General features: G+C 37.8%; 2 protein-coding genes across 3 annotated transcripts in view; both read left to right on the top strand.

The window, feature by feature from the left end:
- Positions 1 to 25,344, top strand: part of SLC5A3 (solute carrier family 5 member 3) — a 33,552-nt gene extending 8,208 nt beyond the window's left edge. Inside the window, exon 2 of the mRNA XM_063639286.1 lies at positions 13,950 to 25,344. Within this exon, the coding sequence (XP_063495356.1) occupies positions 14,284 to 16,440 (2,157 nt within the window). The 5' untranslated portion in view covers positions 13,950 to 14,283 and the 3' untranslated portion in view covers positions 16,441 to 25,344. The remainder of the gene's footprint in view (positions 1 to 13,949) is intronic.
- MRPS6 (mitochondrial ribosomal protein S6) overlaps positions 1 to 26,139 on the top strand; it is a 68,217-nt gene that overhangs the window by 7,507 nt on the left and 34,571 nt on the right. The window contains exon 1 of one of the 2 annotated variants that reach the window (XM_063639311.1): positions 6,840 to 6,937. The exons of the other annotated variant lie outside the window; for it this stretch is intronic. Within the exon in view, the coding sequence (XP_063495381.1) occupies positions 6,908 to 6,937 (30 nt within the window). The 5' untranslated portion in view covers positions 6,840 to 6,907. Of the gene's footprint in view, positions 1 to 6,839; positions 6,938 to 26,139 lie in introns of those variants that run through there. 2 annotated transcript variants of the gene reach the window in all.

Here is a 26,139-nt window from a genome sequence, read left to right as displayed (position 1 = left end):
CGCTGGGTGAGTTGTATGTTACCAGAAGTCGTGTTGATTTCCAAGACTATTTTATGACAGGTTATCTTGTTTCTATAAAATAATTTAAATATCATGTGAGCTGATGAAATGAGTGCAAACCTTTGTTTCCTGAAAACCAAGTTGGATTCTTTGAGAAGACTTGATAAAAGGTGAGTCATTAAAATAATGACTGTAGAATTAGATATGGCTGAAATAACTCAAAGTTTGGGAAGAAAAATAACAATAGGAGGATTCTGTATGTGGAGTGTTTTACGAGGATCTTTTAAACTTTCCACTTTAATGAAGCTGAAACTGGAAATTGTAGATAATGCCATTTGTAGATGTCGCTTAGATCAAGCAGAAGGAACTCAAATCATCAGGGAACTCCAGGTCACCGATTCCATTCTCCAAGTGCTTGTCATGACCCCCATATTGAGGTTGGCAAATAAATGTATGTTTATGCGTTGAATAAAATACTTAAAAAAATACTTAAGGTACGTATATATGGTTTTATGACTGGATATGGCTTTGGGTATGAAGGCTTCTGCTTTGTAGAAAAGTGCTGATTTTTTTGTTTTCTATTATAAATGAGTAGAAAAACCTTGTAAGATCAGAAATGAAGATACTGAATGTGTTACCATAGAATAAACAAAGACTGGCATTGGGAGACTAGAAGGAGGTTTAGAGGCAGATGGGACTGGGTTTTGGATTCTAGCACCTACTTCCTAAGGACTTTAACCTTTTGGATCCACAGTTCCTTCTTTGTAAAATGGAAGTAATTCATTTGGGAGGGCATTTGAAGTTAAAGTGGTTATGTGACCTTGGAGGTAGTTAAGTGTAGTTCTGTCATTAAAGTAGCTTTGTGATCTTAGGCAAGTCACTGTGAACTTCATTGTCTAGTTTTTCATTATTCCCAGTTTATTAATGAAGAAACTCTAAAAGATAAAACTTATTATATCTAAGTTTATTTCATCAGAATCCCAAACTAGATCAAACCTGAAATACAGTTCTTGCTCAGTAAATGTTTGAATTAGTAATGTTGGTGCTTACTACTCTGCTCCCATCTATTATTGCCATGAGGGGTGTGGGCCTGGTTTTGCCAGCTTTTTTTTCCTGTCTTCCTCCTACCAGCCAGAAATCCAGATTTTATAGGAAATCTGGTTGGTTTTTTTTTTCTTTTGATGTTGTCAGCTAATTGAAGAATGCTTAGGTACCATGGATCAAATGTAATGTATCTGTGGGTTAGGTTGGCTCTCATTTTGTAATCTAGATATTCAGATAATTAGCTGTAGGTAGCCTGTAAATCTCTTAGCATTTATGTTGACAAAGCCCACCTTGTTAATTGGTCACTGGTTTGCAGTAGGACTGATTTCAGTGATGGCAGGCATATTCAATTCTTGAAAGTAGTATCTATAGTTTCGGATTGTTGGGTTGTATATGTGCATTTAGGCTAAAATATACATGTAGGCTTCAGAGCTGCACTGTGTAAACTGTGAGGGAGTGACATTCACAGTCCGCTTTTTCTTTCAATGTCTGAGTGATTGCTTATTTTAGGCATGTATTAGTAGTATTTGGTTTGTACCCATTGTATTAACCTCTTAGGTATTTGAAATACTACTGGCATGCAAAGATTGCTTTGTCTAGAAAATATTTTTTTTTTGCTCAGAGTGTATCTGTGGAATTAAAAATAGTTTACCCATGATCCCTGGAAAATAGTATTACCATGAAAAAAATTCAGGTGCTCTCTTAGTAAAGATCATAGAGCAGGGACGTGATGACATTTTTATTTTTGACCAGGCTTTTTGTTTCCATAAAATAGAAGCCAAGTTATTACCTTGACTAACCTTCCTTTTTTGTCTTTTTTTTTTCTTTTTTTCCACTCCCACTCCAGATAGATAACATCAAATTGCAAATAAAACGAACTCAGATCCCAGGTTGTTCTTACCTACCTTTTGGCCCGAGGTGTAATTGACTTGTTTTGCTTCCCCTTCCAATCATTTTTACTATGATTACAGTCCCAGGTAAGGTAATTTCTATCAACTTTGGGCATACCTCAGTAGAGGCTGGTGTAGATGAAAGCTTAAAAATGAAATTGCAAGAGAAAGCACAGACTTAGCAAAACTTTCTTTGTTGGAGCCCTCCAACCTCATAAACTGGCATTTTTCTGCTTCTGCCCCAGAATCGAGAATTCCTGGTTTTGTGTTTGTTTAGATTTGAGTTTTTAAAAGTTTCTCTGTAACACCTACCCTGGTGGTTAAGTGCTTTAATTTTGTCAGGTGAAGAAACCAAGTGCAGTTATGGTAGCCGGATTGCTGTGGATATAATCCAGTTTGAGAAAATTCTCATTGTGGTGATCAGCAGTGTAGTGTTGTGCTTGCATTTCAGCTGCTGGGAAGATGCTGCTGCAAATCCATGTGTCGTCTTTGCTTCTGTTAGAAAGGTGCAGAATAAGTTCCAGATATCTGCTCCCTTTTCATTTTGTGCTCAGATGCCCTGTGTATGAATTCTGAATATAAAACATCTGTTCAGTCTGGTTTTGATTCAGATTTAAGGTGAATTTCTGTTGCTCAGTTGAAAAGCTAAATTTGAGAGTAGGCTCTGTCAGGCATGTTGTAGGAAAGGTGTATGGTACTGAGTGTGTGGTTTTGTTTTTTAACTGCTTGACACTGTTAAGCAAATGACCCAGTCATGGGTTGTTTTGATTGCCATTCTTCTGTTGGTGTACTGCTTGCCTTCTGTTTTGTTAATAGTCATATGAGAAAACAGTTGTATGAAGTATAGTATCTTGAAGCTTGAAGACACTGAGTTTCCATTAGGCAGTCTAAGTCTCGCAGACTTTGGTAGCACTACTGGTCTCATAGGAATGCCATTCTTATATGTGGACTAAGTAAGGGCCAGGAGTTTTTGCAAATTTTGTGTGTGTAAGAAGATTGAAGAAAACATTTTTCCTAATGTCATTGTCTTGAGTATTTTATCTGATTAGGATGGACTCATTGGAAACTATTGATAATTTCAAGATTTCCTGTCATCTGGCATACAAAGAAAACAGTCGTGACCCTATTTCCCTGGATTTTTCTATCCCTTTACTTGTCATATGTTTGCAGTGCAAGAGGAAAATCCAGCTACCTTTATAATCTAGAATACCATGTTTCTGTTTTGATTTCTTAGGTTTAATTCAGGGCATAATTTCTACCAGTCCCTCCAAATACTGTTAAAGTTACCCTTTTTGTGGTCTTCTTACTTCTTGAGTGTTATATTCTCCAGACCTTGGAGAAAATTAGGTTTTAAAGTTTTCCAACTAAAAAGTATCTTTCAGAGGAAATACCCCAATTTCTGAATCTTCTATTTATAACTTGGCCTGGAGAATTATAATCTGGTCTACCAGGAAGATGCTTGTGCCTAGGTTTTCTGCCTTAGTCACATGGAAAGATGAGCAGAAACGATTTCCTTCTAGAAACAGGTTTTTTCTAGAAACATAAAATTGGAACCAAGTAGACTGAGAACAGAAAAAAACACAAAGTTGACCTGGTAGGATGTTTTACCTCTATAAACCTTATAGTTGCTAGCCTTTGAGGGAGGCTAGATGAGTTGCTAATAATGCCTAACCTTAGCAATGGATTGAAGTAGGGGTGCAGGGGTTATGTAGGTGTGTATATGTATTTAAGATATATATACACACCTGCATATTATACACACACACATATATACAATTCTCTTGAATCCTCAGCCATTTAAGGTTAGGTAGAGTGATTGCCATTTTACAAGTGGAAAACCTGAAGAATTAAAACACAGACTTGGTCATACATATGGTAAATACAGTAGTTTAATGAAATTTTGTATTGTACCACTCACCTTCAACAGTTAATTTCCAGTCTCCTCACCTCTATTTTCTTTATCTTAAAATTTTTTTCATTAATTTCCCTTGGCTAACATGACTAAACAAATTTCAAACTTAAAGAGCAGTTCATTTAACACTTGTATGATTTTTGCCTAGATCACTAATTGTTAGAATATGCTTTATTTTATCTTTTTTTAATCTGCATTATTTTGAGAGTTGCAGACATCTTGACATACCTTTCTTAGGGATAAGGGCTTTCTTCCTAACCACAACATAGCCATCACATTCAAAATGGACATTGATACGATACTACCACCAAATATTCAATTCATATAGAAATTTATGCTGTTCTTCCAGTAATAGTTTTTAGTGTTTTAATTCAGTATTCCATCAAGGATCATGTATTTACTTGTTTAGTCTCCTTTAACAGTTCCAAAGCCTTTGTCATTAATAACAGTGGCACTTTGAGGAGTTTTGGAGTCCAGGCCTACTGTTTTGCAGAAACCCTCACTTTGGAGTTGACTGTAGTTGCTTTTTCATGATTAGAGTTAGATTAGTCATTGTTGACAGGAATGAGTATTTCATAGGGATGTCAATGCATCACATCAGGAGGCATACCACTTTGTTAAGCAGTCATTTGGTTAGGTGGCATTCACCAGAATGCGCCATTGTGAATGTACCCTATTTCCCTTTTGTATTAAGTGATCTATGGAATAACAAACTTGAGACTGAATATTTTGTTCTCCAACAATCTGCATTGGTTTTAGCATCTGATGGTGACTGAATCATTATTACAGGAGTACTTTAAAGCAAACGTAGTATCATTTCACCTGTAAGTAATTAGTATGTAAGAAATAAGGACTTTTTTTTGTTTTTGTTTTTTTGTTTTGTTTTTTGAGACTGAGTCTTGCTCTTTCGCCCAGGCTGGAGTGCAGTGGCGCGATCTTGGCTCACTGCAAGCTCTGCCTCCCGGGTTCACGCCATTCTCCTGCCTCAGTCCCAGCTGGGACTGGGACTACAGGCGCCCGCCACCATGCCCAACTGATTTTTTGTAGTTTTAGTAGAGATGGGGTTTCACCGTGTTAGCCAGGATGGTCTCGATCTCCTGACCTCGTGATCCACCCGCCTCGGCTTCCCAAAGTGCTGGGATTACAGGTGTGAGCCACCACGCCCAGCCAGAAATGACTTTTAAACAACCATAGTGCCTTTATCACACCTAACTACAATTCCTTAACACCTCATGTTCATGTTCAAATTCCCTGAATTGTCAAAAGTCTCTCTCTACAGTTTTGGTTGACTCTGAATTTAAACAAGGTCCACAAGTTATGTTTGCTTAATGACCTTAAGTCTCATACTCTGTAATAGCTTCTTCCTCCACTCTTTTCCTTTCCGGATTTGACTGGTCACTTAATGCTGTTTATATATATTCTTCTATTCCAGGTAATTTCTCTAGACCCATAGGTAGAAATTTGATTAGATTCAGGTTTTGTTTTGTTTTGTTTTGTAAGAGCACTTAAGTGGTCTTGGGAGGGATAGATCACATCAAGAGGGACACATGTCTGCATTTTAGAGAAAAGATTAACTCTTGGTGTGGGTACAGATGTTATCAGCTGCTTGCGTCCATTTTGAAGTACCCCAGCAGCCATTCTCCTGAAAATTGTAGCATCCCTGTACTCATAGCCTGGGTGCATTACTTCAGGGCTCACCGGTGGTGATTTTTCTCATTACATTAGTCCTTTTGCATCAGTTAACTGGATTTTATCTGACTTGTGTTTATTTCTAGTTTGTGTGTGTGTGTGTGTGTGTGTGTTTGTCTTCCTGAAAGGTGTTGTAAAAGGATGCATTCTTCATCTTTATTTCAGAAGGGATGTTCATGAACTCCCTTAGTGATCCTCTCAAATGTCCTCGGTTTTCTCATTTGTAAATTGGGGATCATTATCATGTCTGCCTCTTGGGATTTTTGTTAGGATTAGCTGAGCTCAAACATGTAGCGTAAAATTAGTAGTTGGCACATGGTGTTTGGTAAATGGTAGTTACTAAGGTAACTTCTTTAGTTTTGTGGGAACTCTGAACCCAAGTGTAATGGAGAGGTGGAAGAGGGAGTTCTTCATGAGTTGACATCAGGGTGCTTGGGTTCCTGTTGGGTGAACTGAAGGGAATTGTTGCTTGCCGGTACTGACCTGCTCTTTGAGCTGTGTGGGAACGGTTGCCAGCAGACACGCACAGGGAAGGTCTGCACGTATCACTGCACACTAAGAGGTGGATGTTGACAGTTGCAGCAGTAAAACTCGAAACACATTCCACAGTGGAGTTAGCACAGTGAAGGGAAGTGGGCCAGACTGATGGTAGGTGGTAGGTTGAGGGAGATGGTGGCTCCAGATACAGGTTTTTACCATGTCATGGGCCACTGAGATTTTTATCTGAATGAACATATTTGTCTAGTCCAGTTTGCCTTGTCATTACACATACCCTCAACTGGAGCTATTTGAGATTGCAGATCACTGGTGGAGGAGGGAGGAGGCTCTTTCTCCCTTTAGGCCTCTTTAATCTGCATCTCTTGTTGCTTAAAAAACCCACTGTTGATGGTAATATAGGATATTGGAAGTTTAGCAGTCTTGATGGCTAAGAACTTAGTTGTTAATATTTGATTTTTTTATTTAACATTTGAGCACCTGTAATATGTAAGATGATGTTCTGGACACTAGGACACATCAAGGAACAACACAGAAAATTCTACCCTCATGGAGTTTACATACATGGTAGTGAGGAGACAGAAGAAATGTTTTAAGTTTTATAGCATGTTAGGTGTTGAGTACTGTGGATAAATACAAAGTTGGAAGGGAGGCATTGAGATGGTCAGGGAAGTTACTTTTGTGCAAAGACATAAAAGGAGAGGAGACAGGTCTTGTGGAAATCTGGGGTTACAAAGTGTTGCCTGCATAGGAAATAGCCAGTCCCAGAGGCTAGTTTGGTCCATTGTGATGAAAGGGTTGACTGCTTGCTGTGCTAGTGCCCTGTAGTGGGCCAAGGGCAGAAGCATGGAGACAAGAGGCCGGGACAGGGATCTGGATGAGATGGAATGGTGATTTGAACCAAGGTGCTAGTAGTTGTCTTTGATTCTGGATGTATTTTAAGTAGAGCCAACAGGCTTTGCTGATGGATTGATTGCATGTGGGTTGAGGGAGAAAGTGAGCAGTCAAGGATGACTAAAATTTTTGGACTGAGCAATAGTGAGGATGAAGTTGCTGTTCTGAGATGGGGAGGATTGAGAGTAGAACAGGTTTTTTGGGCAAGAGCAAATTACTCATACCCCTGAACAATAGGCAACTACAGCACTTCATCCATTAAGAGCAGTTGTCCATAAATTTTACTGTGAGAACCCTTGCATCTGTAGATTGTACAGCTAATCTTTTAACTTAATGTTTTAAAGTCGTGGGAGTTGATAGATAAAGATTGGCTTAGATAGAATCCTATAGCCTGTGATGACTGGGTCAAGTATAGAATACACCTTAAGACTTACTATTTTTCCCCCTCTGGTGGAATGACTAATTAACACTGATAAAAAGAATGAAGGCAGAAAGCCTTGAACTTGGATGGTGAGAACACAGATAAGTCTGGTCTTACAGCTGACTCGTCAGGGCTTTGCTGTATGTGAAGCCTATGCCTGGGATTTCTTTTTACTTTTAATCTCTTCATTTTCTCCATACACATCCATTCACATGATCACACAAAGATTTCAACTGGTTTTTATCTTATGTGCTGTTTGCAGTCTTACTTTGTTAACAATTGTTACATATCCATCTTGGGTGTTTTCAAGTACAACTTTTTAAACATGCATGATCTTTTATCAATATCGTTAATGTTTCTTCCTGTCAGTAATGTCCTTTTCATTGAAGGTAGTATTGCATAGTGATTAAGGGCAAAAGCTGTTTAGACATACAGATGTGAGTGCACATCCTGGCTTTAACACAGACAACTGTGGCCTGGCGTGAGTTATACTACCTCATGGCTTCAGTTTTCTCATCTGTAAAATGGTCATAATAATTGTACTTATCTCATGATTGTTATAAGGATTAAAGTAATGCACATAAAACTAGACACAGTACCTAGATGGTGTTAGGACTTAGGTTAGTGTAAGGTTTTTTTAAATTTCCATTATTTATAACTCACTTATCTTTGATAAACAGTCTTTTACAAGCAGATAGTGTTGAGCCTCTTGAATTCTTCTCATTGAGTTACACAAATGTTTGGTCAAGATTACATAGTAATAGGCATTGCTGCTCTGTTATTTCATATTTTCTTTTATTTTTGAGACAGTCTCACTCTGTTGCCCAGGCTGGAGTGCAGAGGCTTGATCTCGGCTCACTGCAACCTCCACCTCTCTGGGTTCAAGCGATCGTCTTGCCATAGCCTCCTGAGTAGCTGGGATTACAGGCTTGTGCTACCACACCTGGCTGATTTTTGTGTTTTTTTTTTTAGAGATGAGGTTTGGCCAGGCAGGTCTCGAACTCCTGGCCTCAAGTGATCCACCTGCCTTGGCCTCCCAAAGTGCTGGGATTACAGGTGCGAGTCACCACGCCCGGCCTGTTATTTCATGTTTTCATTTAAGAGTTTGCTCCTATATGTGATCTAGTATCATTCACATAAAAGTTAAAACCAGTGGTAGTTTCATAGTTGTTCTTCCTCCCTGATGCCATATCTACAAGGTCTTATTTCTCTGAGATTTCTATAAAAAAATTCATGATGAGCCAAACTCATTGGTAGAATCAGGTTAAAATGAATATATCTTGGGCAGAGTGTATATGGATGAAGTAAATCTGGTGGTTTATGAACTTTTCTAGGTGAATAAGATTTTATTTGAGGAAATTATTTACTTTGGAAATTATCCATTCTTAACCCCTCCCCACTCCTGTCCCAGGAGAAACTGATAAAAGTAGAGCTGTTCTGGTGGTAGAGGGTTGGGATGAGGGCCGCAGTCCCTCCCGACTCTGCCTCAACTTCACCCGTCAGAATATAGCTTCAGCACCATTTGAGTCCAATCAGGGTTTTGTATAATTAATAACTTTTAAAAACGTGAGGGTGCAAATTTAATAGAAATGTTTTGTCAAAAAGATTTAAGGGCAAATTCTTTATATTTTAGGGATGATTAAAACATTATGGTACTGGTTGAATATCCCTTATCTTAAATGCTTGGGACCAGAAGTGTTTTGGATTGTGGGATATTGCAGATTACTTGGTGGCTGAGCATCCCAAATCTGAACATCCCAAACCCAAAATGCTCCAGTGAGCATTTCCTTTGAGCATCATGTCAGTGCTCAAAAAGTTTTGGATTTGGGAGGAGCATTTCAGATTTTGGATTTTTGCATTAGGGATACTTAATCTGTAGTGTTGTGTTTAGCTCCACTTACAATTTAAAACTGGCTGAAGTTCAGGCCAGCTATATTAGGAAAACCTGTTTTGCTCTTCATGTTACTGATGAACCGCTACAATATCCTTGCTCCACATTTTTAAAGTAAGCAACGGTTGAGGACGGTCCTGTGTGAATACACATACAGTCTGCATCAAGCGTTGGTAGTCTATTCCACCACTGGAATTTGCTTTCCTAGACCTTGAGTCAAGGTGACAAAAGTGAAAGCATGTATGAAAAGTCTTAAGAATTTTATATACATTTTTTCTTCTTGTATTTTACTTGAAGTGATTTAAGTAGGAGCTAATAGTTGATGAGACAGTTGGGAGTCTAAAATGTTTGAGAGAGCTACGTCTTTAATGCATTATTTTATCTAGTTCTTCTATATATAAATAATTTGGGAAAATCCTAATATGCCTTGCACATAGTTGACAGTTTTATTTGAAAGGAACTAATATCACTTCTAGTATATTAAAGTTGTAGGGAGTAAACTGACATTTACTGAGCCACCTCCCCATTGCACTGGGCAATACTAGCTTTTTCTGTTACTTATTCCTTATAAATCATAAGGAGCAAGTTGGTTTCATTTTAAAAGCCAGACAGTTGAGACTTGTTGAGGCTCATAGAGATGAAGTTGTTGCCTGAGATCCTACAGTTAGGAAGTGATGGAGCATGGAATCCAGCCCTTAAAAACTGTGCTGTTTTCTTCTGTACCATGCCGCCTACATAGATGTAGTACCTACACCCACCTGCCTTCTTACAGGATCATGAAATCTATCTGTTGGGGTGGGGAGAAAACAAGCTTGGGTATGCCCATGTTTTTTGTTTTTGGAAGGTTACACAAAAGTGATTGTAATTCAGGTAATTAGGTTTTCAGAGGTGTCTGTGTGTTCTATAACCCTTAAATTATTAGCTGGCTAAGTGAATATTTTTCATTTGGATCAGAGGATGAGCAGGGCTCATCAAGCTTACCATTGAGAGTGCTGGACTAGGCGTCTCAGATTGTACCTTGAGTGTGTGGTTTGTAAATTGACTCCAAAGCTAAAGAGGTGGTTGTTTGGTCACGTTTAAGATTATTGCGTACTACTCTTTGCAGGCCTGCTTGTGTCATTGAACTTATTATGACTTGGAGCCCCGAGTATAGGAGATAATTTTTCTTGTTCCTTGTTTGGTTTTTATGGCAGGTGGTTTTTTATTTTATTATTTTTTTGATAGAGTGCCCATATATCCTGTAGTTTACAGATAGTTCCAGAATAAGTTTTTGGTTTGGAAGATAAATTATATGGTCACCCAGATAGTACAAGAGAGATCTGGTCGTGATAAATAATTACATTTTGGTTAACATGGTTATATCACCTGAAAGAGTGCTGATTTAAATTTGGTCTTACTTTTTTTCTCTATTTGGTCAAATGCAGCAAATATTTATATTTACACTTCTCTATTTGGATTAATTCTTCAGTTGCAATTTAATTTCTCCAGATACGTGGAATAGAACCAAAACTGCATTCTAATTCTGTGCAAAACAATAAAATACTACTTTCTGAGAAGGATGCCTTCTCTTTTGGGAAGAAGGGGAATCTGCTCCGTTTCAAAGCACCTTTGTGTTCGAGGTTTGGCTAAATCTGCTCATCACCACTAGGGGACTGTTTCTTTTTGCATTGTACAAGTATTACTCCCATTACAGAAGCTTTTTAAGAAAAAAATGGACTACCAGGGAACTACATGCTTTTCATAACTATACCTATTTTATTGTCTTATAATTTTTACTTGAGAGGTTTGCCTGAATGGTGAACTGTGACAAAAAGCATATATAAATATAAAAATACAAGTTAAAAAGCCTCATGTTAGCTGAAGATTCTTCCATGTGTATTCTTGTAAAAATAAGGGAACCCTGGACAGTGCTCATTGTATTTTGTTGAAGAAATGTTTACTTCTTTAAAAGGAAGAAAAACATATATATATATATATATATATATATATATATATATATATAAAACATACTGTATATTCAGAACCATTTTTAAGGAATGTAGTTTATCTCTTGAAAGACTGAAATTCAAGGCTGTGACTATGACTAGAGTGTAAAATATAGCTGTATTGCATTATGGTATTTTATATATTTCTACAAACTAAATTGACCTGTTTCTGGTTTTGTTTTTCCTTTTCCAGTCTTTACCAGGTGCTGGTCTCTGCATGTATTTTGTTTAAGTTGGAAAAATCTAGAAACCTACCCACAGACTGGTATGGTATCCAGTGAGAAGGGAACTGTCCGCAGTGGCTTTGAAGGATCTGAGGAAGCCTAGGTGGAGAGTTGAGAATTCAGCCTTGAGCTAGTGTTAGGCTACTCTCTGCTACCTCTCCTGTGGGCAGAGCGACTTTACTAGAGAAGTTAGGAGTTAGGGCTAGCATGAGAACTTCATGCAGTTTGAGCATTCATCAGGCAGCAGAATATAGCTTCTATATCTACCTTGCATAAATCAGATTCGACAATGAAGAACAATGTTACTGATAGTAACAGTGCTTCCCAGTGATTGAGGAAGTGCTTGTTTTCTTTTTCAGCACTTTGTTCTCTGAACAAATAAGCTGCAGCAGCTACTGTGACACATAACCCACCCTATATCCCCCACCCCCAAGATGAAACCAGAAATACCCACTGTGTTTTTCTCTCCCTTCTTTGGAAAGCACGTGGTTGCTACTGCCATGGGGAAGAGTGATACCTGATTAGCCTGGTAGCCTTCTGAAAATTGAAACAAGTGGCTGAGGATGACTTGGATGGCTGTTAGGTAACAGAGAGCCCTGGAGGCAGGGTTTCATAACTGCGAACAGCAGTTTTTATTGTAATTGACATAGCAGTTTTCATTGTAATTGACAAGCTTCCCTTATGCAGAAACATTTAACGATACCCTTTTAAATAATGTTTACTAGTCATCTGATTAGATTTTATTAAAAATTTAGATGATTCTTCCTACATAATGTCAAAGCATTTGTTTAAAAACTTGAAAGCTTTTGGGGGCGGGGAAAGGTGGTCATAGAAATTTGATCATCTTCAGGATTTGGCAGGTATGAAGTGATACAAACCTCAACTTTTCAGATTTTTTTTTTTTTTTTTGCTTTTCTCTGGCAATCTTATTTATGCCAGCCATTGACACTTAGAAAGGATTTAAATCACTTTTCATAGCATAATTGTTGTAGTGCTTAATGCTTTAAAAAGGCATGCAGATGGGATTGGGACATTTCTATCCAGGCAGTTTTTTCTGCATTAGACCTAAGAACCTAATTTTGTAGGGCAGTAGTTTCTAGGCATTATGTTTAGCTCCTTTTGTCAGTGAGAAGCGTGTTGTAAAGTTTCTAATACTGTGGTCTGTTTTGAACAGTTTTGAGAAGAGGTAGCTTTAGTATAATTTATAGGACTTAAAAGGAAAATGCCTAGATTCATCAGAAAAAGAATGGAAAAACATTGTACTCTGAGGTTGCCTTATTGGAAATGGAGAAATCATTTAGAAGTTAATGTGTGGAAGGCATTAGGTTGAATAAAAATGTTTTTCGTATTGATCTGTCAGCTACAATTACAATTAATTGAAAATTTAGTATTTGTCTCTTTTTCAGGAGAAAAGCCATCAAATTTTAATACATTTAATTTTAGGTAAATTTAAATGTCTGTTTTGCAGAGTGATTATCTTAATCCAGAACTGAAAAATTCCTGATGGTCCTACTGAAGATTTATCTAATGGTCAACAAATGTCTGTTTTGTTGAGGTTTGGCGGACATAATAATAAATCATTTTTTAGTCTTCAGAAAACTTTTCTCCTCCTCCCTCTTTTCTCTGCTTCCTATACCCTTCAACAAAAAGCATTACAAGGAAAAAATAAAATCACACCTTTAGTCAGTGCCGTTACCCTCTCAGAGGTTCTTTTGGAAATACTGCCTGATGAAAAGGAAGAGAAGGAAATTACCTCTTTTAAAGTTTTCTTTTTATCTTCTTGCAGCATCTTCTAACTAGCAGAAATAATACAATTTTTGAGTTGTTTTGTAAGTTGGATATTTCTAGTTTTGTGTGGAATGTCTTGTTTCCCATTAGGGCAGGGGGCGTCTCACAAGTTGTAAGTTACTGTATGACAACTATATCAGTTTAAGAAGCTTTATAACAATACATTTCCAGAGACTGAGCAGTACTTGGTTTTCTGTATTTAAATTTTCTGAGGGTAGGTGATAACATCTAGTAAACACTACCTGCCTGTTCCATCCAGGACCCTAACTGGCCATAAAGTTAGCCCCAAACTCTCTTGGGATTCATAGTATTTTAAGATTGCATTTTTGTGCCCTTATTATGAATATAATTAGTGTTTTCTCCCCTTTAGGGTGCTTTAAGATCTTAGTACCTGTTCCAGTCTGAGACTACCACAGTAAGACAAGAAAGGGCAATGCTGTGGTAGGCAGTTAGCTGCTGAAGTTAGGCCACTTAGTTATGAGGTTGATGAATTTTTGTCCTTAGGTCAAAATGATAATATTCTCACTGACATAAGTATCAGCTGTGATCATATAGATTGCTCTTCCCTGTGGAACTGAAGTGTATTTAAAAATTTTTTTTTTCTTTTTATAAAGAATGTCTTGTTGCGCCGTGTTTGCTAGACTGAAAGTTTCCTCATCACGTGGTGAGACCCTCCTCTAATTCAATCTTTGTCTTTTGTCTTTGCTGCCTTGCAGGGTTGGTACAGTAGGCTTCACTAGACTTAGCTGCAACTCAGAATTTCTCCTCCAGCACCTGAGTAAATGCTGATGGTCTTGTGGAGAGTGGATTAAGAGTACGAGCTAAGTTCTCAATCCCAATTAAGAAGCGGAAAATTTAAACTGTCTTCTTCAAAGTTTATCACAACCACCACCATCAAGACAGCAAACCAAAGGACAAAGACTTTGACCTGCTGTGTTGCTCTGTGTAGTCCAGTTCACGTATGGTTTACAGACTTGGCTGGGGTTACTAAAAATAAATAAAAAGTTGGACACTTCTGTCATTGGACGCTATTATTCACAAGTTACCAGAATGAGAGCTGTACTGGACACAGCAGACATTGCCATAGTGGCTCTGTATTTTATCCTGGTCATGTGCATTGGTTTTTTTGCCATGTGGAAATCTAATAGAAGCACCGTGAGTGGATACTTCCTGGCGGGGCGCTCTATGACCTGGGTAGCAATTGGTGCCTCTCTGTTTGTGAGCAATATTGGGAGTGAGCACTTCATTGGGCTGGCAGGATCTGGAGCTGCAAGTGGATTTGCAGTGGGCGCATGGGAATTCAATGCCTTACTGCTTTTACAACTTCTGGGATGGGTTTTCATCCCAATTTACATCCGGTCAGGGGTATATACCATGCCTGAATACTTGTCCAAGCGATTTGGTGGCCATAGGATTCAGGTCTATTTTGCAGCCTTGTCTCTGATTCTCTATATTTTCACCAAGCTCTCGGTGGATCTGTATTCGGGTGCCCTCTTTATCCAGGAGTCTTTGGGTTGGAATCTTTATGTGTCTGTCATCCTGCTCATTGGCATGACTGCTTTGCTGACTGTCACCGGAGGCCTTGTTGCAGTGATCTACACAGACACTCTACAGGCTCTGCTCATGATCATTGGGGCACTTACACTTATGATTATTAGCATAATGGAGATTGGCGGGTTTGAGGAAGTTAAGAGAAGGTACATGTTGGCCTCACCCGATGTCACTTCCATCTTATTGACATACAACCTTTCCAACACAAATTCTTGTAATGTCTACCCTAAGAAAGAAGCCCTGAAAATGCTGCGGAATCCAACAGATGAAGATGTTCCTTGGCCTGGTTTCATTCTTGGGCAGACCCCAGCTTCAGTATGGTACTGGTGTGCTGACCAAGTCATCGTGCAGAGGGTCCTTGCAGCCAAAAACATTGCTCATGCCAAAGGCTCTACTCTTATGGCTGGCTTCTTAAAGCTCCTGCCAATGTTTATCATAGTTGTCCCAGGAATGATTTCCAGGATACTGTTTACTGATGATATAGCTTGCATCAACCCAGAGCACTGCATGCTAGTGTGTGGAAGCAGAGCTGGTTGCTCCAATATTGCTTACCCACGCTTGGTGATGAAGCTGGTTCCTGTGGGCCTTCGGGGCTTAATGATGGCAGTGATGATTGCAGCTCTGATGAGTGACTTGGACTCTATCTTTAACAGTGCCAGTACCATATTCACCCTCGATGTGTACAAACTTATCCGCAAGAGCGCAAGCTCCCGGGAGTTAATGATTGTGGGGAGGATATTTGTGGCATTTATGGTGGTGATCAGCATAGCATGGGTGCCAATCATCGTGGAGATGCAAGGAGGCCAGATGTACCTTTACATTCAGGAGGTAGCAGATTACCTGACACCCCCAGTGGCAGCCTTGTTCCTGCTGGCAATTTTCTGGAAGCGCTGCAATGAACAAGGGGCTTTCTATGGTGGAATGGCTGGCTTTGTTCTTGGAGCAGTCCGTTTGGTACTGGCCTTTGCCTACCGTGCCCCAGAATGTGACCAACCTGATAATAGGCCAGGCTTCATCAAAGACATCCATTATATGTATGTGGCCACAGGATTGTTTTGGGTCACGGGACTCATTACTGTAATTGTGAGCCTTCTCACGCCACCTCCCACAAAGGAACAGATTCGTACCACCACCTTTTGGTCTAAGAAGAACCTGGTGGTGAAGGAGAGCTGCTCCCCGAAAGAGGAACCATACAAAATGCAAGAAAAGAGCATTCTGAGATGCAGTGAGAATAATGAGACCATCAACCACATCATTCCCAACGGGAAATCTGAAGACAGCATTAAGGGCCTTCAGCCTGAAGATGTTAATCTGTTGGTAACCTGCAGAGAGGAGGGCAACCCAGTGGCATCCTTAGGTCATTCAGAGGCAGAAACACCAGTTGACGCTTACTCCAATGGGCAAGCAGCTCTCATGGGTGAGAAAGAGAGAAAGAAAGAAACGGAGGATGGAGGTCGGTACTGGAAGTTCATAGACTGGTTTTGTGGCTTTAAAAGTAAGAGCCTCAGCAAGAGGAGTCTCAGAGACCTGATGGAGGAGGAGGCTGTTTGTTTACAGATGCTAGAAGAGACTCGGCAAGTTAAAATAATACTAAATATTGGACTTTTTGCTGTGTGTTCGCTTGGAATTTTCATGTTTGTTTATTTCTCCTTATGAACTTAAGGATATGGTGAGACACTAACTTAAGACAATACTGACTGGTCTTTGGGGAAAAAAAGTTATGTAACTGTTGCATCTCTCAGGCATTGTTTACGCTGTAGGTTTTAGCCAAATTTTACTTAGCAGAAAATCATCTACTTACAAGACTTTATTTTCCCAGAGATGGATGAAAGTAAATCTTCAACTTAAGTGAAGCAAAACTTAACAGACTGAATTGTGCAAATGTGGTTTTAAATTTTGCATACCAAAGTAAGGAGAGACCAATTATTCTCACAGAGCACTTAGAGCAGAATATATGTTAAGTTACCATGAATTAAGGTATACTGTCTGCACTGCCAAATCTTGGCAGACCTTCTTACCCTGAAGTAGAAGATTTGCTCATTTCTAATTTTTTTTTCTGTCTCTGTAATCCCTCCTACCATTCAGAAAAACTTATTTCTTAGACATTGTACAATCAGTTATGTACTGAAAATCGAATGTGCTTGTGTAATACTTGTTTCAGGACAAGTTCGTTTGCCAGGTTCATTTTGTTAGCATGAGCCTACGGATTCTGATTGCCAAAAGAAAGAATGTTTTCCTGTAGGTATTTTTGTACCACCAGTAGTGTATGGAATGTTAGGGAAAAACTTTGTTCCAGTTCCTTTTTTTTTTTTCTTTCTACTTTCAAGTTTAAGTGAACCATACTGAAATGACCAACAAGTCTGCCTGTAAAGTTACATGTCATGATTGTATTGTTAAATGATTATGGGGGAGAAAATGAAGTAAATGTTGCTGATGATCCCCATATTTATTGATCATATTAAGGTTGTTCATATAGTTTGGAAATGACCAGCCCCCTAAGCAGTGTTTGATTAACTTATGCTAATCAGATGATTACTCATATATTCTGCTAAATTTCTAGCTTTGTTCTTGTTATTTGGAAAAATTATTAGCCACATGCCTTCCTAAATGGATCCAGTTGGAAGATATGTCCAGAAACCTGAAGAAAAATTGACGCTGCCTTTGTGTGCTGGATTGCTCTATTTGATTAGATGATGATGTATCAAGGTTGAATTTTTAGAGGGAAAATTTAATTCTGATATCTCATTGCATCCTTGATAAGTTTTTCCCTGATTTTTTTTTTCCTCAAAAGACTTTCCATCTGTACACAGCCTCTACATTTTTGTTATAGTGACTTAGAGCATGAGGATGTTTCAATGCAAGCTGGGCCATCGGTAACAGAAAACTCAGCGCATACTTTGCTGTTGTTAGGTTGTCAGTATAGTCTTTCTGTAGGATGGATAGCATGTTTGAGAGGTGCCAAACAAGAACTTTTGGGGTTAGTAGTGTGTCTTGTGGAGGGTATTACAGGACTGTGTAATTATAGGACTCTAACTTGACATGGCTTGGCACCCACTTGCAGCTAGTGGGTACAGGGTACAAAAGATGTTAGAGAAAAGCTCTACAGATTACGTACTTCTGTGTCTTTGTATGCTCAGCACTGTCCTTTGTCCTCCATGAAAGATGAAGGAAGCAAATTATGTATGTACTTTCTTTGACTTTCTTTAATCTCTGGTACTTTTTAGATTGCATGATTTTACTAGGCTTATATTTAGGGAAATTACTTTCATAAATACTTTTGTAGATTTTGAATCAAAACTCAGTCTTTTTAATTTTTTTGTAGTCTATAAACTAGTTTCATTATGATGGACTTGATTAGTCCAAAGTTAATTTTAGAAATTGTCAGGTAGCATAGTGTCTTCCCATGATCAGGAGGCTTTCTGATGGACTGAGTCTGTAAATGAAAAAATAATTTATGTATGAATAGCATGTATTTCTGAAGAGCTTAGAGTGCCTTGTAGAATTTTTTTCTCAATTTTATTCTTGAGGTTTATAATTTGGGGGCCAAATAGATAGAGCTCATCCTTTTCTTGTTTGGAAGTTGAGGCTGCGACATGTCCAAGGTTATGAAGTCTTATTTGGGAAGAACAGAAACCAGGTCTCCAAATCTGGACTTATGGTTTGTTCAGATGTGTCTGGACAAATGGTTGTCAATGTTTTGTCCTATTTTTTCAAAGGAACTGTTCTTCCTTTGGGACAACCTTTTGGTGTTTGGGAAAGTAATAAGATCTTGGATTTTTCAAATTAACATTAAGTTGTAAGAACTAAAATTTTCTTTGAACCACACTACTGTGTAATTCAGTGATAATTGACATATTGACTGGGCAGCCTATCTCTTCCATATCCAGCGTAAATGAATAGGAGGTGTTTGTGATTTTTTTTTTTTGTCCCTTTATTTAACATTGAGTCCTAGTAGTTTGGAGAATTAGGGTCCCTCTACCTTCTTTCTGCTCTTGTCTTAGTAAGATACATAAGCTACATCATCTTGTGTCTGTGTGTATATAGCAGTAGGTCAAGTTTAGAGTACTAAAGTCTGTAAATAAGGAATGACTATTAGCATATTCATTAGAATTGTTTATTCTTGCCAATATAAACATCATTTTATTTAGACTAACGTCCCTGAAGCTTGTCTTTCTTATTGCTTCCCAGTAATAGATAATGTGCTTGAGTAAGTTTGTGAATTGCTGATGGCAACTTCATTCAGGGACCAGTCTTCAATCTATATTTCATTAGAATGATTGTTCCTGGAATGATACATGGACTGTCTTAAGCTAGTAAAAATGTTCATACTTTACACTGACTAAATGGGTCCTAAATGATGACATTGGTCTTTAGACATTAACGTGTATATTTTTATATTAGCTCAAGCTAAGGTTCAGAATTGAAGATTGATATTGACTAGAATAGCTAAAAGTCAAAATGAGGTGAGGACACTGGTCTTGGAAGGTAGAGAAAAATAAATGTCTTACCAGGTGTTAATGGTATCCCCAGTTCTTAAGACTTTTGTCTTCTCAGGCAGTTTTAATCTCCAGATCTGATGAGAAGGGCATATTACATTGGTATGCAGGATGATTATTGCGTATTTTGTGGGACCTCTAATTTCCCTGGTCATCTTTCAGAATATTCTGTTCTGCCACCCCCAGAGAGTAAACACTTGAGCCCGATTTCTTCTTCCCCAGCTGTTCTTTCCTGGGGGTAATTATGCTTTGTCTTTAGATTAGAGAAGCATCAAGCAATAGCAGTGGTGCTGTGTCCTTTGGCCTAAATTCAATAGATCTCATCTCCTAGGGCTTCCTTTTCACTTGGCTCAAAGGATCCATTGTCTTTTGGCACAAAGAGGCTGGCCAGGGTCAGGTAACCATAGCTCTTAGGGATGATACCTCAAGAAATTAGCTGGGGCCCATCACTCTGTGAAACTTCACATTTTAAGAACTGAGCTGAGGGGGTTGTTATGCACTTCTGTAACCTGAGGCTAAGCAAGGGGTTAAGTCTTGTGAGAGCCAATTGAGTGTGTCTGTATTCGCAGTCCATGGCTTATTTTCTTTATAGTGGGCATATGGATCTTCCCCCCCGACTTTGAATATCATTTGGTGTAGCCTATGGGTTATTTTCATTCTTTACCACCAAATAAAGCGGCTTATTAGCTACTCAGTTACTTGCTACTCAAAGGTTAGGTCTTCCCTGTTCCTGCTTGGCAGTGTTAAAACTTACAGGGTTACCTTATGTTGATTCCCCTGGCTCATTTTGATCAGAGGCATGATGACTGGAAAGGGATCACATGGGTCGTTGGTGGTGACACCTCACTATTTCCTAGGTTTGGGTAGAGAGATGTATACAAGACTTTTCCTGTTAAATTATGTGACTACAGAGACTAGCCAGAACAGAATTTTCCTAAGAAATCAGAAAAATGATTAAGTGAGATTAAGTACGTGGGTGACACAGACATTAGCCCGTTGGTAAAAGACAACAAATATTAGCTTAAAATCTGCATATGTAGAATCATTTTCATGAGATTCTAGAGCTTGAAGCACCTTGGCTCTCAGCTACTTTAAACTCCTCCCCATATAAATTAGGGCACCAATAAATAAGTTTCAGCTTTTTAAACCCTGGTTTGATGTTAAGCATTATAAAGTACAAAGTTTGTTGACACAGTAGAGATAATTTAATAGGAAAATGCTTTGAAGCTTCAGTATTTGTAAGATTTTGCATTGGCCAGATGCTAGGTTGTTGAAGGCATTTCAGTGTTGATAATAGCCTGAGCAGACTTCTTTACAAATGGGATATATTTCATATGTGTATATGCCCACTTACCATTCAGAGAGACTGGTCTTTCTCTTTGTCTTCCTTCACATTGCTGTGTCAGTTCTACACCTAGTCTTTTCAGCACTTAGCAAATTCAAATTTTGATTTTTTTGTCAGCTTAGTTCACTTTAAGGCATATTGGCATGGTGTGTGAAAGTGACGTTTCGCCCCAGTATTGAGGACTTTTAGATCCAAATAATGATTCAATAAATATAATTATGTTTTAAGTATACTGAATTTCTGTTAGCTTAAAATGTTAATTCTCAAGAATGATTTTCTCACTTTGTGTTGGCTAATAATAAAAGTACTATTTTATTCTCAAAACTCCTTTTTCAAAAATTATAGAGAGAGCAGTAGTGATCATTTATGTGAGCCCCTTTGAAATGATGGTGTCAGAGTGCAGAGAAACAATGGAGTTTTGATGCCAAAAAGGTTTTTTTGCAGTAAAAGTAAAAATTTGGAATTAGTTGGCATATAGAGGAACCGTTTTGTACTGGAAGGTATGAGGCTGGATTGTGAAAAAGTAATCTTTCGATTGCTAGACTTGGTTAACTTAGGGCTGCAAATCTTTTTCTACTATCAAGGTCACTTAATATGGAATGTTTTTGTCAGACTGTCCTCTGTTGGAATACTTTAGCTGTTCAACTACTTTGACTCCTAGAAGAGAATTTAGTTAAGGTTCAAAGTAATTAACCGGCTTTGCCAGTGGTGAGTCCCACACCGTTATTCACTTAGTAGTCATATAAATGTTTTTATTTAAACTTCTCTCTCTCCAATGCTGAGAATAAGGCTTTAAATTACTGATTCACCTTTAAAGGAGTGTTGTGAGAATTGATGTAATTTGTGTTTCTGTTTCCATCTAAACTTCTTTATAAAAAGAGGGATTAGTTTTTTTGTTTTAGGGTAAGCACCTAATTTACCTGGTAACCAACAACCCTAACCATTGGCATATAGTCTTTCACTCGGAAATAAACAAAACTGTTTGGTATATCTGTATCATTGCTAATCTTGTACACTTTACTTTTTGGGCAGTACCATACATAGTCTTAGGCTGTTGACTTAATAACCTTACTTTATGTAATGACTCTTAAATTCGGTTACCTGGGTTCACAGCTTGCTTGAAGAGAAAGGATGCTAGAATAAAGTAAGCAGCTGAAGAGCAAGCAAATCAAAACACAGTGGTGTCAGATTTTTCGTAGTGTAGGAACAGTGGTTTTGCTCTATACCACCGAAAAGCACTATAACACAATTGTTGCCCATGATACTGAAGCTCTTCCCCTCACTTCTAGGTTGTTTACATTCAGAGCTCTATCAATAAGAGGAATACGTATTACAGTGAATTCGACAGCAGCACAAGTTGGCAGTAGCTATCCCCCAACCTAATTTATCTTGGTAAATTCACCGTTTCCTAGTGCTGCTGGATAAAAGAATGTTTACTTTTTATTGCTCTTGGACAGAGAGTCTAGATAAGTTTTCAATTTATCAACATAGCCTAGACTTCTGTAAGTGGAATGTTCATTAGTAACTCATCTTTTTGTTGTTATAAGTGGAAATAGAAACGAGGCTTATTGCTATTGTAGAAATCCCAAACTGGCACAGGCCAGTATATATGATATTCCATAATATAACCAGCTTTTGAAATTTATGTGTTTGGATTAGTGCCTTCTGGTTACCAGTATTGACTCTGCTAGTTTGCACCTTTCCGTTCTTAACAGAAAATTTGTATTTGTTATTCCTCTTAAATTTTGTCATAACTAGTGAAGGAAGTAAAAAAAAAAAAAAAAACATGCATTATATTTACATACTTTATGTGCAGCCTTTATTTAGGTTCAGTGAAACCAGGTAGTTCTGTATTTGTGTTGCAGCCTAAATGTTGTTTCTTTTATATCCATAATTAAAAATTTAAAGTTACTTATGTTCTGTGATCTTAATTTTGTTGTTTTTCCATTGTAGGTTGATAGGTATATCTGAGAACAGGTATGTGACAACAGTTTATATTCCATGATAGAAAGCTAAAGTCCATAGAAAGCACAAAATCGTGTTCACACATTGGTGTATCCACACATAGAAAGCACAAGACTAATAGTATTCTCTGTATCCCACAAGTGCCAGTCATAAAGGCCACCAGGTATTTGTCTCAGAGTTGCTATGAGGACTACAGTATTGATAAGCCCAAGACAATGCGGTATCTAAACTGGTCCTAATGGTAAGGGATCCAAAGGAATAATCTCATTAAGTTTGTACCACATTGATGGAGGGAGAGAATATGAATGTCAGGAATGCCAAAATTATATTTGAGGGTTACTAGCTAAAATGGGGTTTGAGGGCTTTTTACTGCAACTTGAAACTAGAGAAACAGGGATGGATGTCTAGGTTTTTGGTGGGTGGAACAGGTGACACATTTCTGCTTTAAGCTGTAGTGTCATTGGGGTTTTTTGTAAAAAATCTTAAATCTTTTAAGAAATATTACCTCTTAACGGTGCCCCCCCAAACATGGAGAAAGTCATACTTTAACAGGGCAAATACTACTTGTCGTTGATTTTTTTGTGTATGTTTGTATGTGAGGGATGAAGTTACCTTTATTTTTTTCCTATACTTGACTGTGCCTCATTTTAATAAAGGATAATTTGATCTGAGTGTTCTGAGCATCAGATTAATTCTGAAGCATATTTGCTAGAGGAGCTACTTTTCTTTTCACAATGGGATGGAGAGGATTCTTTCACTTGTCCCATTAACCCTCTCGTAGTCTAGATGAGATGAAATCTGTTAATGTGTGTGCAGAAGAAAACGTATGTTCTTCTACTCAGCATTGCCCTTTTCCACCTCCTCACTTCACCTCCGAGTAGCTTGTTTATCAAGAATGAATGAATGTCTTTGTCTTAAATTTTGCCCATGTGTTAAAAGATGTAATTCTCAGAATGGGAGAGAAATGACTACCTTTGTTCCTACTCTTTTATATAATTACCTTTTTAGGGAAAGACTTGGTCAACTCTAATATATCTAGAAGGAAGACTATATCTGGTGTAGACTAATTTGAGATGTTTTAGAAGAGTTAACCTGAACACTTTGAGGGAGAGATTATTCTTGCCAGCAAAAAGCTAGCCAGGAATGAGCCTACCACATTATTTGAGAATATCAAACCTCAGGCCTGGGGGGATGATGGGAAGAAGAGTACCAGAAGTGCAGGAAAGAGAAGTTTGAGGAACATCCTTGGCTTAGCAACGTGTGATAATGCAAAGCTGTTATAACCTGTTAATCCTACATACTATGTGTTCTGTACCTTTACATGTTTTTAAATTTAAGATAGTTTGTAAGAATTGTACAAAAAAATGCTTCTGGAGATTTCTTTGGCAGAAATGCCTTTCATTTATAATTTCATGGAGAACTGCTTTAATTAGCCTAGGTGAAAAGTAGTCCTAGCAGTGTAAATATGTATAATTAGAGTTTTCTAATTTCACTGTGAGATCTCTAACTTTTGAGTGGCAAACAGATCAAGTCTTTTGCTCATAGACTTTTCTGTGGGGTTATTAAAATGCAAAAGCTTTATTTTTTTTAATAATGCCATACTCCATTAGTGTCAGATGATGGTATGGAATTTGTTCCCTTGCTTTCCCCCACTGTTACTGCTTCAGTTTATAGATTGCCAGCAGAGTTCAGAAATAGAGCAGGGATTTACCTGTTCTTTGCTTGGACATCCCATTTTCTTTTGTCCAGACCCATGTTGGCAATCACGTATGAACTGTGTTATACTTCTCAGTGCTTTTTTTTCTTTTTGATAAGATGGATATCAAAAATAGTTGCTGTGCAAAAGTTAGTAGTCTTCTTCAAGAAGAAAACCAATTCTTTTTCTAATAATATCCTGTGAAATTGCTTCATTCATTCATTTATTTTTAAGCCAAATGTCAGCAGAGTGCTGCTGCTTTTATCTAGTAATTTTGATATGTAAGTATTAATGCATTTTTAAAAGATGTCTACATTGAAACATGTTCTTCCCAGTGTCCTGCTTATGATGCTTTGTTCAGATTTTTTGTAAGAGACCTGTTAGTACACTGGGGGTGTGTATTGTGTACATGTGTCATTTTAGTTAGGCATTGTAGACCAAATGTGATTATAAATAAAGTTGATGAACATTAATTTTGTTATTAGTGAGTTTTTTGAATTGTAAATGGATTTCCAGTTTACCCTCTGTTGTCCACAGCTTTTTTAATTTTAAGGTTTGACTAATTGGATCCATCTCATTGTACAGTGTTTTAGTTGCAAGCAGAAAGTAGAATTTGGTATAAAGCAGGTTATTTCTATATTGAAAGGAGTACAGTTGAAATTGTAGATTTAAGATTGTTAAAATCATGACAATTCTAACTTGTCTGTTCTAACCTACTGTGTACAATCTGATTTTTTAAAATTGTAAACATGTATTGATCTTGGTTTCATGTGTTTTTGAAAGTGTTATTGTTTAAAAAATGAAAAAAAGCATATCTGCTAAAGAGCTGTCAGTTTTCATTACTGACTCTGTAAAATACACTGTTCTTTGTGTACTGTGTGTTATTTTGCCAGCTGCTGCATTAGCCTTCAAAAGTATTTGGAAACTTAAGATGAACTACATTTCTTGCAAAGTACATTCCTTTCTGTGGTATTTTGTCCTGTAACTGAAGTATAGTAATTATTTTATGGAAATGTTAGTAATTCTGTACCAACTTTGAATAAAATGAAAAATTTATATTTCTGTGACTAAGTATTTTCAGTATGAACACCGCCACAATGTAGTGTTCTGGGTCTCAGAGTTGAAGAAGTTTGTACCTCAGTTTCTTTTGCCCTTGGTCCATGAATGGTTTCCAGTGAATTTCCCCCTACCAATTTTTGTCATTTTTAATTTTTGTAAACACTGACTCACAGGTATTGATGGAGAATAGGATTATATGTAAAACCGAGAGTAAAGTAAAATATTCTTAATTTTTTCACTTCTAATTTTGAAATTTCAAGTTATAGGAAAGTTGTTAAGAATGGAATGAGGAATTTAGGACTTGACTGCATCCAGGCTCACCAGGGGTTAACATACTGCCTGCCACATTGGCTTTGCCATTCTTCTGAAGCATAAATATTTTTTCTGAACCATTTGAGATACTATTTGCAGACATTGTTCCCCTTTACTCCCTGAGTACTTTGTGTGTATATTTCTTAAGAACAGTCACTCATCAAACTGGACAGAAACAGTGATTTTGAATCAAAAGACTATTCAAATATTCCTGGGTCCAGTAATGTCTTTATAGCAGCTTTTCCTCCCCTTTCAGAAGCCAGTTCATTGCATTTAGCTTTTATGTCTTTTGCCCCCTTAAATCTGGCTCACTTCTTGGATTTTGTCTTTCACAGTATTGACTTTTTTTTTTTGGCAGTGGGGGGGAAATGTGACTTGCTCTGTCGCCCAGGCTGGAATGCAGTGGTGCGATCTTGGCTCACTGCAGCCTCTGTCTCCCGAGTTCAAGCAATTCTCGTGCCTCAACCTCTTGAGTAGCTGTG

The sequence above is a fragment of the Symphalangus syndactylus genome, chromosome 5, assembly GCF_028878055.3.
Source record: "Symphalangus syndactylus isolate Jambi chromosome 5, NHGRI_mSymSyn1-v2.1_pri, whole genome shotgun sequence".
NCBI classification, from domain to species: Eukaryota; Metazoa; Chordata; class Mammalia; order Primates; family Hylobatidae; genus Symphalangus; species Symphalangus syndactylus.
The sequence above is the reverse complement of the archived record's forward strand: the minus strand, read 5'-3'. Positions and strand labels throughout refer to the sequence as shown.